General features: G+C 42.7%; 1 protein-coding gene across 2 annotated transcripts in view; it reads right to left on the bottom strand.

Moving 5' to 3' along the window:
• LOC115131712 (sterile alpha motif domain-containing protein 12-like) overlaps window positions 1-14,622 on the bottom strand; it is a 116,471-nt gene that overhangs the window by 53,082 nt on the left and 48,767 nt on the right. For both annotated transcript variants that reach the window (XM_065020526.1, XM_065020525.1), the window contains exon 5: window positions 13,743-13,883. In XM_065020526.1, the coding sequence (XP_064876598.1) occupies window positions 13,743-13,883 (141 nt within the window). The remainder of the gene's footprint in view (window positions 1-13,742; window positions 13,884-14,622) is intronic.

The following is a 14,622-nucleotide window of genomic DNA, read 5'->3' as shown; positions in this document are numbered from 1 at the left end:
AAGTCATACAAATGTTAGAAGATCTCTGAACCTCCAAGTCCTGTGAATTAATTTAGTCTCGGTTATAAAGATAAGTCATTTCTCGCCTACTATTTATTCTGTAAACCAAGAGGCCAAATCTAATCTTATCAAAACAGCAAAACCAGTTAGGCCACACTTGATTATGAAATACTGGTAAGCTATGTTGAAACAGCTGGGATCAATGCATTTCTGACTACTACCCAGTAACTAGATCTCTCGCCCTCTCTCCGAGGTAGGATTACAATGCTCCCATTCAGTGGCGTAGCTTCAGCCGAAGCAACCGAAGCGGTCGCACCAGGGCCCATAATATACATAGGCCCACTGCTGGGTCCAGATCTGCGGAGCCGCGGGCCCCCTATGTAATTTGAATACCGCCCCACCACGCCCAAGTATTAATTGCTGACGCGGGTCCATCACGTCTAGGATTAGAACTTTCCTTAACGTAGGCTATATGATAAATTATCCCACGGATGGTTTCACCAACAAAATGTTTGTTATTTTTGCCACTACATAAGTCGGCATGATATTTTAGCGATTTGCTGACAATAAATCAAATTAATTTGATAAATAAATCATATTATTCAATAGTTTCAATACCATGTTAAGATAATGAAATGCATTCTGGGATTCATTGGGAAAATACTCTCCGAAGCGGTGTTGGTTTCAGTCATTGTTTTAAGCAACAGTTGAGCTAGCTAACAAAAGAACATGCCCCCCCCAAAAATTGAGAAAGTCAAGAATAGACTTTGCCGATTTAAAAATCAGCAATGTATCAACACAAAATTTGAAAGCAAAGGAGGTATCAAAATTAGTTAAATTAGATTGTTTTCAAATGCAGTTCAAGTGCAGCTATTGCTAGCACAAGCAAAATAGCAGGACCAGAAGAGGATGTAGGTTAATCGTCGCCAGCAGCAGCTTTTAGCGTCTCAAGTGAGAAAAAGGCCAAGCTGTTCCATCGTGCCAGAAGAAGCAACTTTGACAGAGGGGGATACAGGTTGTCAGGTATCGGAGGATACGACCCTGAGCACAAGCCAGGCAGGACAAGCTATCCCCGGGCCGGGCGGGGAGGAAGAGGAGCAGGGCGGGGCTAGAATCGTGGCGGCAGAGGAAACAGGTGGAAATGGGACAGACAGCCTTTTTACCTATCCAACTGACAGGGGGGCGTTATGCAACAAATGTGGATGCAAAAGTCAAACGGCACGTTATTGTATTAGGCTCACGTAAGCCTACTGGCCCATTTCCAAGAGATGACGAAAGGCGGTGTTTGTATTACACCACTACAACCAAGGCCCAAATCAAATTACCACGTACATAGCTATGTTATTCGTCCAAGCTATATTGCATGCATTGTGAGCCTTTCTGGCTGTTCGGAGATCGGAGTTAATGGGGTGAGAGATTGGCGCCATCTAACATCCAAAATAGCATGTCATGAGACATCCTAGATTCAGATGGGGGCCTGTTTGGTATATGAGCAATGGAAGCGCAATGGCACTATTGACGCAGAAATGGAGAGAGGCGTGCGTAACGCAGCAAACTTCTGGCGACAGGTGTTGGGAGTGCATAGTTAATGTAACTCTCACACTTGCATCAGGTAATTTGGCATTCAGAGGGCACCGTAAAAAGCTGGGGCAGGCCAACAGTGGGAATTTTCTCAATATAATTGAACTGCTGTCATTTTACGACCCAGTTCTGAAAGAACGTTCAGAACGCTCCGCAGGATCCGTTAACTATCTCAGTCATCAGATCCAAAATGAACTGATTTATATCTTAGCCGAGCGAGTGCAGTGTGACAATCAGGGAGAGATGCAGGAAGCCCCATTCCCCCCCCCCCCCCCCCCGATTATTATGGACAGCACACCAGATGTATCCAAAGTAGACCAGTTAAGCCAAGTTTATCGCTATGTGAGCGTGATAAGGGATGCAGATAATGTCGTCACAGATCTGACCATCATGGGGACTTCTGGAGACTGCTGACACATCAGCAGCTGAGCTTTAACTAAAAATCCTGTGCAGTTTAGAGGATAAGGGGCTGGATATTTCAAAATGTCCTCCGCAGGGGTATGATGGAGCTGCTGACCTATTTCGGGTGTGCAGGCCAGAATATCCGAAGGAGAGCCGCTTGCTGTTTATGTGCATTGCACAGCGCATAGTCTTAACCTGGCTCTCAGCGACAACCGTCAAAAATGTGCCAGAGATTAAACAGTTTTATGATACTGTTTAACTGTTATACACCTTCTTCGGGCATAGCATAAAGAGATGGTCAATGTTGAGTGGTATATTTGATTTTGCAGAAGACATTTTGTTTTTGTCGTTCTGCAAACTACGGTTTTAGAAAATGTGAACGTAGTCTCCAAAATGCTTCAGGCCAAAGACGCAGACCTGCACAGATCAGTCAGCCTACTCAAGGACATGATATAGGTCCTGTCCGGATTCCCACCGGATTTTGAAAAGGCCAAAGTCACTGCAAAGACCCTTGTCGACAAATGGGGAGCTCAGAACGCATTTGAAGACAATCGGAGAAGGAAGGCGAGGCGTCATTTTCATGCGCTATGCGAGGACGAGCGACTGTCTGATGAGGAGAGTAGTTTTAAAGTCAACCTTGACATCGTTATACATCAGCTGTCAAACAGATTTAAAAGTCGGCGGGCAACAGAGTCAGACTCCATCCATCCCACTACCCTGGCCAACGCAAATGATGATGTGCTCTACAAGACCGCCAGCCGGCTGGCTGAACATTACAGCAAAGATATATCAGCAATATATATGGTCAATTACTCTCTTTCAGGGCCTGTTTTAAGAAGGATATAGCAAAGCACACTACAGTGAGAGACCTGGCCAAGATGCTCATTGTGGATTCAGTCACTGCTACATTTGGGGAAGTAGTTACAGCGATGTAGTTTTACGACTGTGACGGTAAAGGTAACCGGTTCCGAGCGCTCCTTTTCCAAACTGAAAATAATTAAAATCATACCTGGAGGAGCAGCATGGGACAGGAGAGACTGTGTGGGTTGGCCATTCTGTCCACTGAAAACACCAGGGCCAGGACCATGGATTTGAATGCCATAGTCAACGACTTCGCAGAGCGCAAGGCCCGTCGAATGCCAATCAAAATGAGTGCGTAAGCTTATATTTTTACAAGGCAGGCTACCCAGACAGCCTATATAAATCATGCTTTATTGAGATTCATTTACATTGCTCGTCAATCTACGACTATGCTCGATCGGTCTGAAACCATGTGCACGTCCACTGAGCCATTTCATTGTCATCATAGCCTATACGCTTAACTAGGCTATAAGAATAATAGTAAGCACATACGCATCATATACTGTTAAAAGGCATGCTGCCATTTAATTCATCTGTTTGAATGTTCCACTTGATTGATTTTCTGGCGGGTTGTTTTTGCTATAGGCCTCTGCGGGAGGCAAATCATTTGAAATACCGGTATGACATTTTTGCCGCCGTGCATAACTACAGAGAGCATGTACTAGGTCATTAGCTGCGTTTCAGTCAAGAGATTGATCTATATATTTATGTTTTATAATATAGGCTATTCCCTATTATTTGCAGATAAAATAGGGTGTTTTCGACCACTTTGTTCTTTCTGTGGTGCTGATCGACGGGTTCATTTCTGGCTGGAACCAAAAAATCTCAAATTTGGACTCCAGGACAGATTTCCACCGGTCTAATGTCCATTGTTCGTGTTTCTTGGCCCAAGCAAGTTTTCTTATTGGTGTCCTTTAGTAGTGGTTTCCCTTGCAGCAATTCGACCATGAAGGCCTGATTCACGCAGTCTTATCAGAACAGTTGATGTTGAGATGTGTCTTACTTGAACTCTGTGAAGCATTTATTTGGGAAGCAATGAGGATGGTAACGCTAATGAACTTATCCTCCTCTGCAGCAGAGGTAACTCTGGGTCTTTACATTCCTGTGGCGGTCCTCAAAGTCTTTAAAAGTGTTCTGCCTGTGCGGTGCCATTTTGAGTACTGCAAGCTTGGCCCATGTGAGCCAGCCCCCTAGCAATTCAATTGCCATCCAATGAGGTTGCAGGGCGGGTCCAAAGGCTCAGTGACACGCGAGAGAGACAGTTTCGGGGACACGTTTTGTCTCGACCGCTAATTTGAGAACTACTGGCTAAAAAGATAATTACTGACATCAATCAAATTTGCCCTCGACATGAGATGTTACAATGATAATGGATCATCAGGTGTAGCGCCGCGGCTACCGCTAATTGCGGTATCATAAATCCTGAGCACAAACGATGATCCAGCATTCTATACATAATTTCCTTTTATACACCCCCTTGAGACACCTACGTTTCCTCAAAATGCCCTTGCTCTCTCGCTCTCCCCGTGTCTTCAAATGTTTACAGCCATTCATGTGAACCTATGGCAACATGTGCTAACATATCCCATCTGTTCCACGCCTATATGTGAAGATCGATAGAGGTTAACTGAAAAGACCAAATGGAGACAAACACCTTGAGATAAAGATTGACCAGCTACTAAAAAAAGGTGCCAAGATAGAAGAGCGAAAGAACTAGACACTAAATTACAACAAGACATCAAATTAAAAAAGACCTCCAAATAAGCAAGACCAGTACAAGAAAAGAATGGCTACACTCCAAACTACATTAATGATCTATGACACACAATCCACGACTTTAAGGTTACCACGGCAACACATAAACCCACCAAAACCTCTATACTGGATAGAGTGGTGAGGAGGAGGAATCTACTCTATCCGGAAGAGACATCACCATGAATCTTTCTTTTACTATTGAGAGTTACAGTTAATTTCAAAATTGTATATCGATTTGCTCTCCTTAAATATAAGTAGTAATCTAATTGATTTGTTTCAGTCAATTGTTTAATCAAACTTTTTGCTCCCTGAATTAGCCCAAGCTAATTTTCCCCAGCTAGCTGAACAATGCTCATTTTCATCCCCATTGCCAAACTTCATAAATACTGCACCCTCAACTTCAAAACGCCTTTGCTAGTTAAACAATCATGCAACTAAGAAATTTGCCGTAAAGAAAGCTTGTTTTGTTGAATAGTCATGACTGGTTCGAGATACAGTATCGGTCATAAGATTGAGGTGAAGGATATCATTGCGACTTAACGTGGATCCAAGTTCAGTTTTGAGATCCACCAGAGTCATTGGCGTAGGGTTAGCAGGATGTTTTTGACTGGTCTCGGAACTGTGACAACTTCCTCTCCCCGCTTGGCTCAATGGGATATGTCGTGATTTTGCCTAACACAGTCAGATATGTACATGGTCTTGTACCCAACTTTTTTTCAACTGACTATCATATCTGTTGATTAAATCAGACTGTTAATATAAATAGTAATCCAGGAATGTCACAAGTTAATTGACATGAGAAAACTTGAGATAAAAGCAACTCCACAGATCGCAATGATTGGCTAAATTATTTCTGGACACTAAGGGTCCGTGGAGCTCTTCCTCATCACCACTATAATAGTGTCTTATAGCAACCTGGGGTGGCAGGGTAGCCTAGTGGTTAGAGCGTTGGACTAGTAACTGAAAGGTTGCAAGTTCATATCCCTGAGCTGACAAGGAACAAATCTGTCGTTCTGCCCCTGAACAGGCAGTTAACCCACTGTTCCCATGCAGTCATTAAAAATAAGAATTTGTTCTTAATTAACTGACTTGCCTAGTTAAATAAAAGGTAAAAAAATAAATAAATAAATACTCCATATAGGGTTTGTGTCAGCAGCCAGGGCCCAGAGATATGTAATGGCTGGCGTTGTTAACAGTAAAGCGTCCTGCTTGCTATTGATCCAGGTTGGCTAGATCATGAGTGAATTCTGGGAAGCTGACTTCATGTGCCTGACTGCCCAGGCAGGCAGACGCCTGAACTCCTGAGTGGAGTTGGGAATGGCTGTCTGCAGACTGAGTGGAACCAGCTAGGGCAGGGCGATGCCTTTTTATTGCTCATTGTTGCTCCATATATTGATGAGTGCGGCTCCACACGGTGAAAAACCGCAGATATTAGAGGATTTTTTTTTTTAAACGACTGAGCTTTTTGCGGCTTTAAAAAAAAAAAAAAATCGACCTGCCGGGTCATTGTAGTTGCAAAGTTCAGTGCAGAGACTTGCAGAGTAACAGTTTGAAAGGTTAAATCTATAATAACAGTCTATTAAGCTGACAATAAACTTGTTTTGGATAAAGTCAATGTCCATGCTGTCTGCAAAGGTCCATTGTAGGACATGACAAAACTAATAAAGCCTTTGCCTGAGTCTATCATCAGCTAAAGATATCAGAATCTGTGCTTCTACCAGGTTCACAGGTCAAAGGTGATGCTGCAGAGAGCCTCACTTATGACAACAGTACGATCAGTGCCTCTGGCTATTCTACCTGCGTGCCCTCTCTGCTCTGGGTATTCCATCTTTTGAATTCTACAGGGGTGCCCCCTCTCCCTCAGCTTCATTAACAGATCTGCACGTGTTGTTCATGCTTCACTGCCCTACAGGTCTGACATCCTTGAGAGACAGTGAGGCAGGTTAGAAGAAGGTTGTTCTTGTATTTCCTTCTCCCTGGATAAAACCAGATGATGTGCTGCAGCGGCTAACCTTGACGTTCTTCAACTCCCTCTGTGCAAGTAGGCAGGGAAACAAAAAGGAGAAAGAAAATGGCCGCCGCACACTCACAGTCCGGTCTGAGGTATTTGTGAGGGAGAACAGTACTCTAATTGGTAACCTAAGCAGGGAGCCTTCACTCCATACTGAGGGGACATATCACCGGAGGTTATCAAAAAAGGTAGAACTATTACTTTCAAAACACCAGTGTTTTGTTCCAGGCTTATTTAAAAACACCTGGGCGACATTTCTCACTCAATACCAACTGCGGGGCGGCTGATTACCGTGGCCGCATTCAATGCGGTGCAAAACAAATGGAGTAAATGGAGTCTGCCTTCACAAAGACAGAAATAATTATTCCATGTACTTCAGAACATTTATTAGCTGTGTAGATACATTGTCTCTCACTGTGGGTAGCCGAGCTTTCAGACGTTAGCGACTAATGAGCGAGGGCTCAGAGGCAATTTCACGAACAGTGTGGCCACATTACTTTGCTACATAATGACTCCTAACCTTTCGAATATGAGCCCCGATTGGTACCTAAGGCATTCATGGTGTTACACATTTAAAATAGGGAGCAACAGAACTGAGGACTTCATTAAATAGTGATATTATAGTGCTCAGCTTCGGTCTTGTAGGTAATAATTACATCTAAAAATGCATTTTACTTTTTCTTCACCTCAATCATATCGACTTTCCGGTGCAGATAGGGTCTCTTTTAGGGGAGAGCAAAAGAGGTGGAGAGACGGAGGAGTTTTCCGGGGCTATTGACTCCACAGAGGGCTGAAGCCTGCCGTGCAGGGAGCTCAGAAAATAAGACCACTCAGTTCAGCCTCCTTCTCCAGAGTAAAGACATTCTATTCACTAAAGACTCCAAGGAAAGACACTACCTACCACAGACTCCTTTGGAGTAAAGACTATATTCACTAAAGACTCCAGAGTCAAGACTCTGAAATCAGGGGTGTCAAACTAATGAATTACTATTATTACTATTCTAATTTCTAATTCTGTGCCAATCCAGTCCGGAAGGTGGTTTGAGTAATACAACATTTTAAAAGAAAAATCACAAAGCAAAGACTCTATACACTGAAGACTCCAGAGGTAAGAATACATTCAATAAAAGATGCCCATGAAACACTATTGATTAAAGATCACCAGGCGAATGACATTCCTATTCGAGGCCACAGATCAGGGAGAGTTAATTCATTAGGGATTCTGGAGCAAGGAAACTCTGCACTTTAGACGACAGTGCAAATGTATTCTTTTCACTGAAGGCCTTGGGGGAAAGACTTCATTAGAGAGAGAAGACACTTGCTTAAGAATGAAGTGAGTGCAGAGACCGGTCTTTACTAATGAACCTGTAGCAAAGACAATATTGTAAGAAGTGGAGTTAGGCGACGGAGAATTGAGTTATTACTGCTAATGATTATACTGTTCGTCTAACATTTAACTGATGAATATCCCGCTATATCCATCGCCACAGAGTACTCCAATACACTTGACAGATAACTTCGTATCAAGTTCTTTAAGCGGTGTAATTCAAGTTGAAGAGTAATGCATCCAATGGTATGTTAAATGAGGTTTGCCTCTAATAAAGGGTTACGATCAGGGAGAAAAAAAAATGATGCATTGTTTTTGGCAAAGATATTCAATACAGAGGGGACAATCTTCTTGAACAACCAACCGCTAAATTTCCATTCTATGGAGCGAAGACAATTCGGGGAGATTGAATACAGCCCATTGTGTAAAAACAAAAACAACAGATCAAATAAAAACATGAACAGTTATTCTAGTTCTCCATCAACCTTGTACACTTTAGTACTAAATTGATTTCATTTTTCCCTTTATGATTGCTTGTCAAAAAGGTTAACAACAAGCAAGGACATTTAATTTTTCACCATCAGCACAGTGTCTTAACTAAGTATCTGACTCGTATCCATGGATGAAGTCGAAAGTCAAGGTGGCAAACACTAAGTCCAGTAAATGTGGTCGGAATACGCTCTTCTGCTAGATTAAATGTTTCTATTTAATCACTCAATTCTACATCTTTAACATCCAACCCGTTTTAAAACAGAAATGTGGGCACCGATTCATTCTTGAAAAGTACAATTGCTATTAGAAATCAGAAAATTCAACAGCATCAGAAAGTGGGAGAAGCTAGCCAGCCAGCCCATTGAGCCCCCACAGTGGAGGCATCATAATATCCATCAAACCTAGCGTTCAAACAGGGAAATGGTTCTAAATCATTTTTATATCATAGGGAATTTAAAAAACACTTTACAATTAGGGCTGTGTTTCGTGAAGGCTTACCCTGGCATGACGTATTGATAACCATTTCAAATCTCTCTATGACGAGGTGACTTATCAATATACTTGGCTCTATTTAGTCTGATTCGAAAAAGCTAATTAGCATCAAAGTAGGCATCATGCAAAACTACAAATCCCTGCAAGCTTCTGCATGTTATCTCTAGCTGATACCTTTGTTAATTTAAAGGAGGTATTGTGTCAATTTAAAACTTGCATGACAGTTCACAGAATTGTCCATTTAAAGAAATGTAGCCAATTAGATAGTTAGAGACTCTTACTTTGGCCTCGATTCATCGGTCTCGTCCAGATCATCATTGTATTTGTAGTTCTTTATGATAGCCACATTAGCAGCTAATTAGCATAATTAGCATAATTGGGGGGGGGGTAATGGAGGGTAAATACAGGCGACTATATTAGTCACGTTGTCCTAGAGAGATTTACATAGTTATCAAAACATCACGTAAGGGTCAGACTACACGAAACACAGCCCTTATGTCAAGTGTTTCTAAAAACACCTATGGGAAAAATGAATGGTGGAAAAAACATTTGGAATATTGTCCCTGTTTGACCGCTAGGTGTTATGGGTATTATGATTCATACTGTGATACTCTAGAGAGCATTGCATTGTGGATTTTGTAGACGACTTGAGCTGCAATAGATTTCCACAATTTTGATAAATTAAACATTTTATTTAACACTGTAAAATGAAAGGATTTTTCCTGTAACTGATGCAGTTGGTATTTATGCAAACTCCTTTTATGGAGATTGACAGCAAAGACATCAGGCTTGGACCCACCGAGGACCCACTTTGAACATCCATGTACAGTCCCTTCAGAAAGTATTCACACAAACTTCTTCCACATTTTGTTGTGTTACAGTCTGAATTTAAAATTGATTAAAATTTAGATTTTGTGTCACTGGTCCTCACACACAATATCCCATAATATCAAAGTGGAATTATGTTTTTAGAAATGTTTACAAATTAATACAAAATTAAAAGCTAATGTCGGAGGAGGAAACACGCTGGTCAGCGTGAACTGCGCCCGGCCCGCCACAGGAGTCGCTAGTCCGCGATGAGACAAGGATATTGCTAGGCCAATTTTGTGTCGCCCCATGGACCTCCCGGTCGCGGCCGGCTGCGACAGAGCCTGGGCTCGACCACAGAATCTCTGGTGGCACAGCTAGCATTGCGATGCAGTGCCTTAGACCACTGCGCCACCCGGGAGGCCTGTGTTTAACACGATTCTTGAATGATTGCCTCTGTACCCCACACATATGGTTATTTGTATGGTCCCTCAGTCGAGCAGTGCATTTCAACCACAAAGACCAGGGAGGTTTTCCAATGCCTCGCAAAGGATGGGCACCTATTGGTAAATGGGTCAAATAAAAGTAGACATTGAATATGCTTTTGAGCATGGTAAAGTTATTACACTTTGGATGGTGTATCAATACACCCAGTCACTACAAAGATACATGGGTCCTTCCCAACTCAGTTGCCAGAGAAGAAAGAAACCACTCAGGGATTTCAACAGGAGGCCAATGGTGATTTTAAAACAGTTATAGGAGAAAATCAAGGATGGACCAACAAGATTGTAGTTATTCCACAATACTAACCTAATTGTTTCTCTGAATACAAAGTATTGTGTTGTTTGGGGAAAATCCAATACATTACAGAGTACCAGTCTCCATATTTTAAAGCATAGTGGTAGCTGCATCATGTTATGGGAATGCTTGTAATCGTTAAGGACTGGAGTTTTTCAGGATAAAAAAATAATCTGAATCTATTTTGAATTCAGGTTGTAACAACAAAATGTGGAATAAGTCAAGGGTTATGAATACTTTCTGAAGGCACTGTACTTGAATGTGAACAAACAATGTTATGAAAGTATATGTAATGGAATGGCCCAGTTTTGGAAAACAATGCCACTTTATCAAACTGTCCTCCTTACAGTGCCTTGCGAAAGTATTCGGCCCCCTTGAACTTTGCGACCTTTTGCCACATTTCAGGCTTCAAACATAAAGATATAAAACTGTATTTTTTGTGAAGAATCAACAACAAGTGGGACACAATCATGAAGTGGAACGACATTTATTGGATATTTCAAACTTTTTTAACAAATCAAAAACTGAAAAATTGGGCGTGCAAAATTATTCAGCCCCTTTACTTTCAGTGCAGCAAACTCTCTCCAGAAGTTCAGTGAGGATCTCTGAATGATCCAATGTTGACCTAAATGACTAATGATGATAAATACAATCCACCTGTGTGTAATCAAGTCTCCGTATAAATGCACCTGCACTGTGATAGTCTCAGAGGTCCGTTAAAAGCGCAGAGAGCATCATGAAGAACAAGGAACACACCAGGCAGGTCCGAGATACTGTTGTGAAGAAGTTTAAAGCCGGATTTGGATACAAAAAGATTTCCCAAGCTTTAAACATCCCAAGGAGCACTGTGCAAGCGATAATATTGAAATGGAAGGAGTATCAGACCACTGCAAATCTACCAAGACCTGGCCGTCCCTCTAAACTTTCAGCTCATACAAGGAGAAGACTGATCAGAGATGCAGCCAAGAGGCCCATGATCACTCTGGATGAACTGCAGAGATCTACAGCTGAGGTGGGAGACTCTGTCCATAGGACAACAATCAGTCGTATATTGCACAAATCTGGCCTTTATGGAAGAGTGGCAAGAAGAAAGCCATTTCTTAAAGATATCCATAAAAAGTGTCGTTTAAAGTTTGCCACAAGCCACCTGGGAGACACACTAAACATGTGGAAGAAGGTGCTCTGGTCAGATGAAACCAAAATTGAACTTTTTGGCAACAATGCAAAACGTTATGTTTGGCGTAAAAGCAACACAGCTCATCACACCATCCCCACTGTCAAACATGGTGGTGGCAGCATCATGGTTTGGGCCTGCTTTTCTTCAGCAGGGACAGGGAAGATGGTTAAAAATGATGGGAAGATGGATGGAGCCAAATACAGGACCATTCTGGAAGAAAACCTGATGGAGTCTGCAAAAGACCTGAGACTGGGACTGAGATGTCTTCCAACAAGACAATGATCCAAAACATAAAGCAAAATCTACAATGGAATGGTTCAAAAATAAACATATCCAGGTGTTAGAATGGCCAAGTCAAAGTCCAGACCTGAATCCAATCGAGAATCTGTGGAAAGAACTGAAAACTGCTGTTCACAAATGCTCTCCATCCAACCTCACTGAGCTCGAGCTGTTTTGCAAGGAGGAATGGGAAAGAATTTCAGTCTCTCGATGTGCAAAACTGATAGAGACATACCCCAAGCGACTTACAGCTGTAATCGCAGCAAAAAGGTGCCGCTACAAAGTATTAACTTAAGGGGGCTGAATAATTTTGCACGCCCAATTTTTCAGTTTTTGATTTGTTAAAAAAGTTTGAAATATCCAATAAATGTCGTTCCACTTCATGATTGTGTCCCACTTGTTGTTGATTCTTCACAAAAAAATACAGTTTTATATCTTTATGTCTGAAGCCTGAAATGTGGCAAAAGGTCGCAAAGTTCAAGGGGGCCGAATACTTTCGCAAGGCACTGTAGTCTAAAAAGCCTCTCTACCCAACTTGAGCATTACTGTTTAGCGAAAGGACAACTCTCCTTTGTTGTTGATAAAAAGTAGAGAATCCTTCAGAATCCTCCCTCTGCGTGGAGACGATGAGAGGGGAGAGGAATCTAATTATTTTCCTCCCATGGCCCACTGCTCCTTTAAGGTTAATCACTGTCCGTCTGGCTAATTCTGCCTGGGCACACTGCAATAATTATACCACTGCTCTCCTCATCTCATCTCATCTCCAGTCTCTCCTTTTCTCACAAACTCCTCTTTCACGCTGCCCTTTTGTCATTACCCACAACTTCCCTGACCGTTAGGTCTTGCCTTCCCACACCCTTATTCCAAAAAAAACAGCTCTCCTCTGTTCAAGCCTCTCTCAGTCTCTTATCTTAGTTCAGTGTTCGCTTCCCCCACTAAAATGACCCACCCGGCCCTTTCCACAGTAAATCTAGTTCTCCTTTGACCAGCTCCTTCCCTTCATTTCACACTTCCTCCTTTCCACACCACTCCCCATTTCTCCCTCCCCGTTCTAATTCTCACAGCAGCAGTTCTAGTAGCACAAGTTCAAGCCTTTCTAGGGACACAAGGGGCCCCGCTCCCCCAGCAGTAGTGTAGCATCACGCTCTCCCTCAACCAGTGGCAAGGGAGAAACCAGTGACAACAAGAAAGGAGCATCAAAGAGAACCACCACAAGAATTCGAGACGAGAACAGTATCCCGGTATTTGGATTTCGCAAAAGAGATCTGTGTTGAGAGCCAGAGACAAGTTGATGGGGATGATGCTGATTTTAGTTACAGGTGGTGATGAGTGGTGCTGAACGCTGAGGAGAGACGAATCACTAAGAATGACTGGATGTCAGGGTGTAGGGGGTCAGTGTTGTGATTGGACGATGTGAGATGGGGAGACAGACTGCAGAGTAGGGTCCAGAAATACACACATACTGTAAATTGGCTGTAGTGTTGATTGGTGCAGGTGGCTGGCTTTGGCCACATAAAGAGTGCCGAGAGAACAATTAAAACCAATTGAATGTAAAGCCGCACGACCATGCAATCGGGTGAGTGAAATGGCCTATCGTTTCATAGGCTATCACTGTAAAGCTGGTCACACCGGCTCCATCATGGCCAATGACAGAGGTGCAATCCCAATTGTCACCCTACTGTTCCTACCATTGGAGAAAAGTAGTGCACTATATAGGGAATAGGGTGTCATTTGAGACGCTACCATGGTGAGAGTTGTACCTTGCGTGAGTAGCTGCAGGGTGCGGACCTCTTCTCTGACGCGGAGCTGCAGGACCTGCTGGAGGATGTACTGCCGTTGGCCCTCCTGCATGATGCCCATTCGCTCCAGCTTCCTGTCTGTCAATCTCATCAGAGCCCGCCCTGGACGGAGAGAGGGAGAGAGTGCGAGAGAAAGGTTAAACTCAACTCCTCCTCATGAGATAAACAGACCCCCATCTCACCCACCCAAAGCAAACACCATAAAGGGGCACAAGGCAGACCAAGTACACAAAACATTTGCTCTTTCCATTACATAGCTTTCACCTGGATTCACCTGGTTAGTCTATGGTCCTTGTTAATTAACGTTACAGTTAAATCCACTTCAGTCAATGTAGATGAAGGGGGAGGACAATTGAGACATGGATTGTGTATGTGTGCCATTCAGAGGGTGAATGGACAAGAACATATTTAAGTGCCTTTGAACGGGTTACTGTAGTAGGTGCCAGGCGAACTGGATCTGATGTGTCAAACTGCAACACTGCCGGGTTTTTCCACGCTCAAATCTCCCGTGTGTATCAAGAATGGTCCACCACCCAAATGAAATCCAGCCAACATTGACACCTTAGAGTCCATGTCCCGTCAAACTGAGGCTGTTCTTGAGGGCAAAAGAGGGTGCAACTCAATATTAGGAAGGTGTTCCTAATTTTTTGTCCAGTCAGTGTATTTACAGAATACATATTTAATGAAATTGATAAACATTGTTTGGGAAAGGATCTCAGTAGTACCTCAAAGTGAACTAAAGCATAACTGAACAAAAAGGACTCTCTCGCTCTCTCTGAATGCTGCCTTCAACTGCACTGTTACATACAATAAGTAGCACAAGAAATATCCCATTTTCCAT

This window comes from Oncorhynchus nerka, linkage group LG7 (genome assembly GCF_034236695.1).
Source record: "Oncorhynchus nerka isolate Pitt River linkage group LG7, Oner_Uvic_2.0, whole genome shotgun sequence".
Lineage (NCBI taxonomy): Eukaryota > Metazoa > Chordata > Actinopteri > Salmoniformes > Salmonidae > Oncorhynchus > Oncorhynchus nerka.
This window is presented reverse-complemented; position numbering and strand designations above follow the sequence as displayed.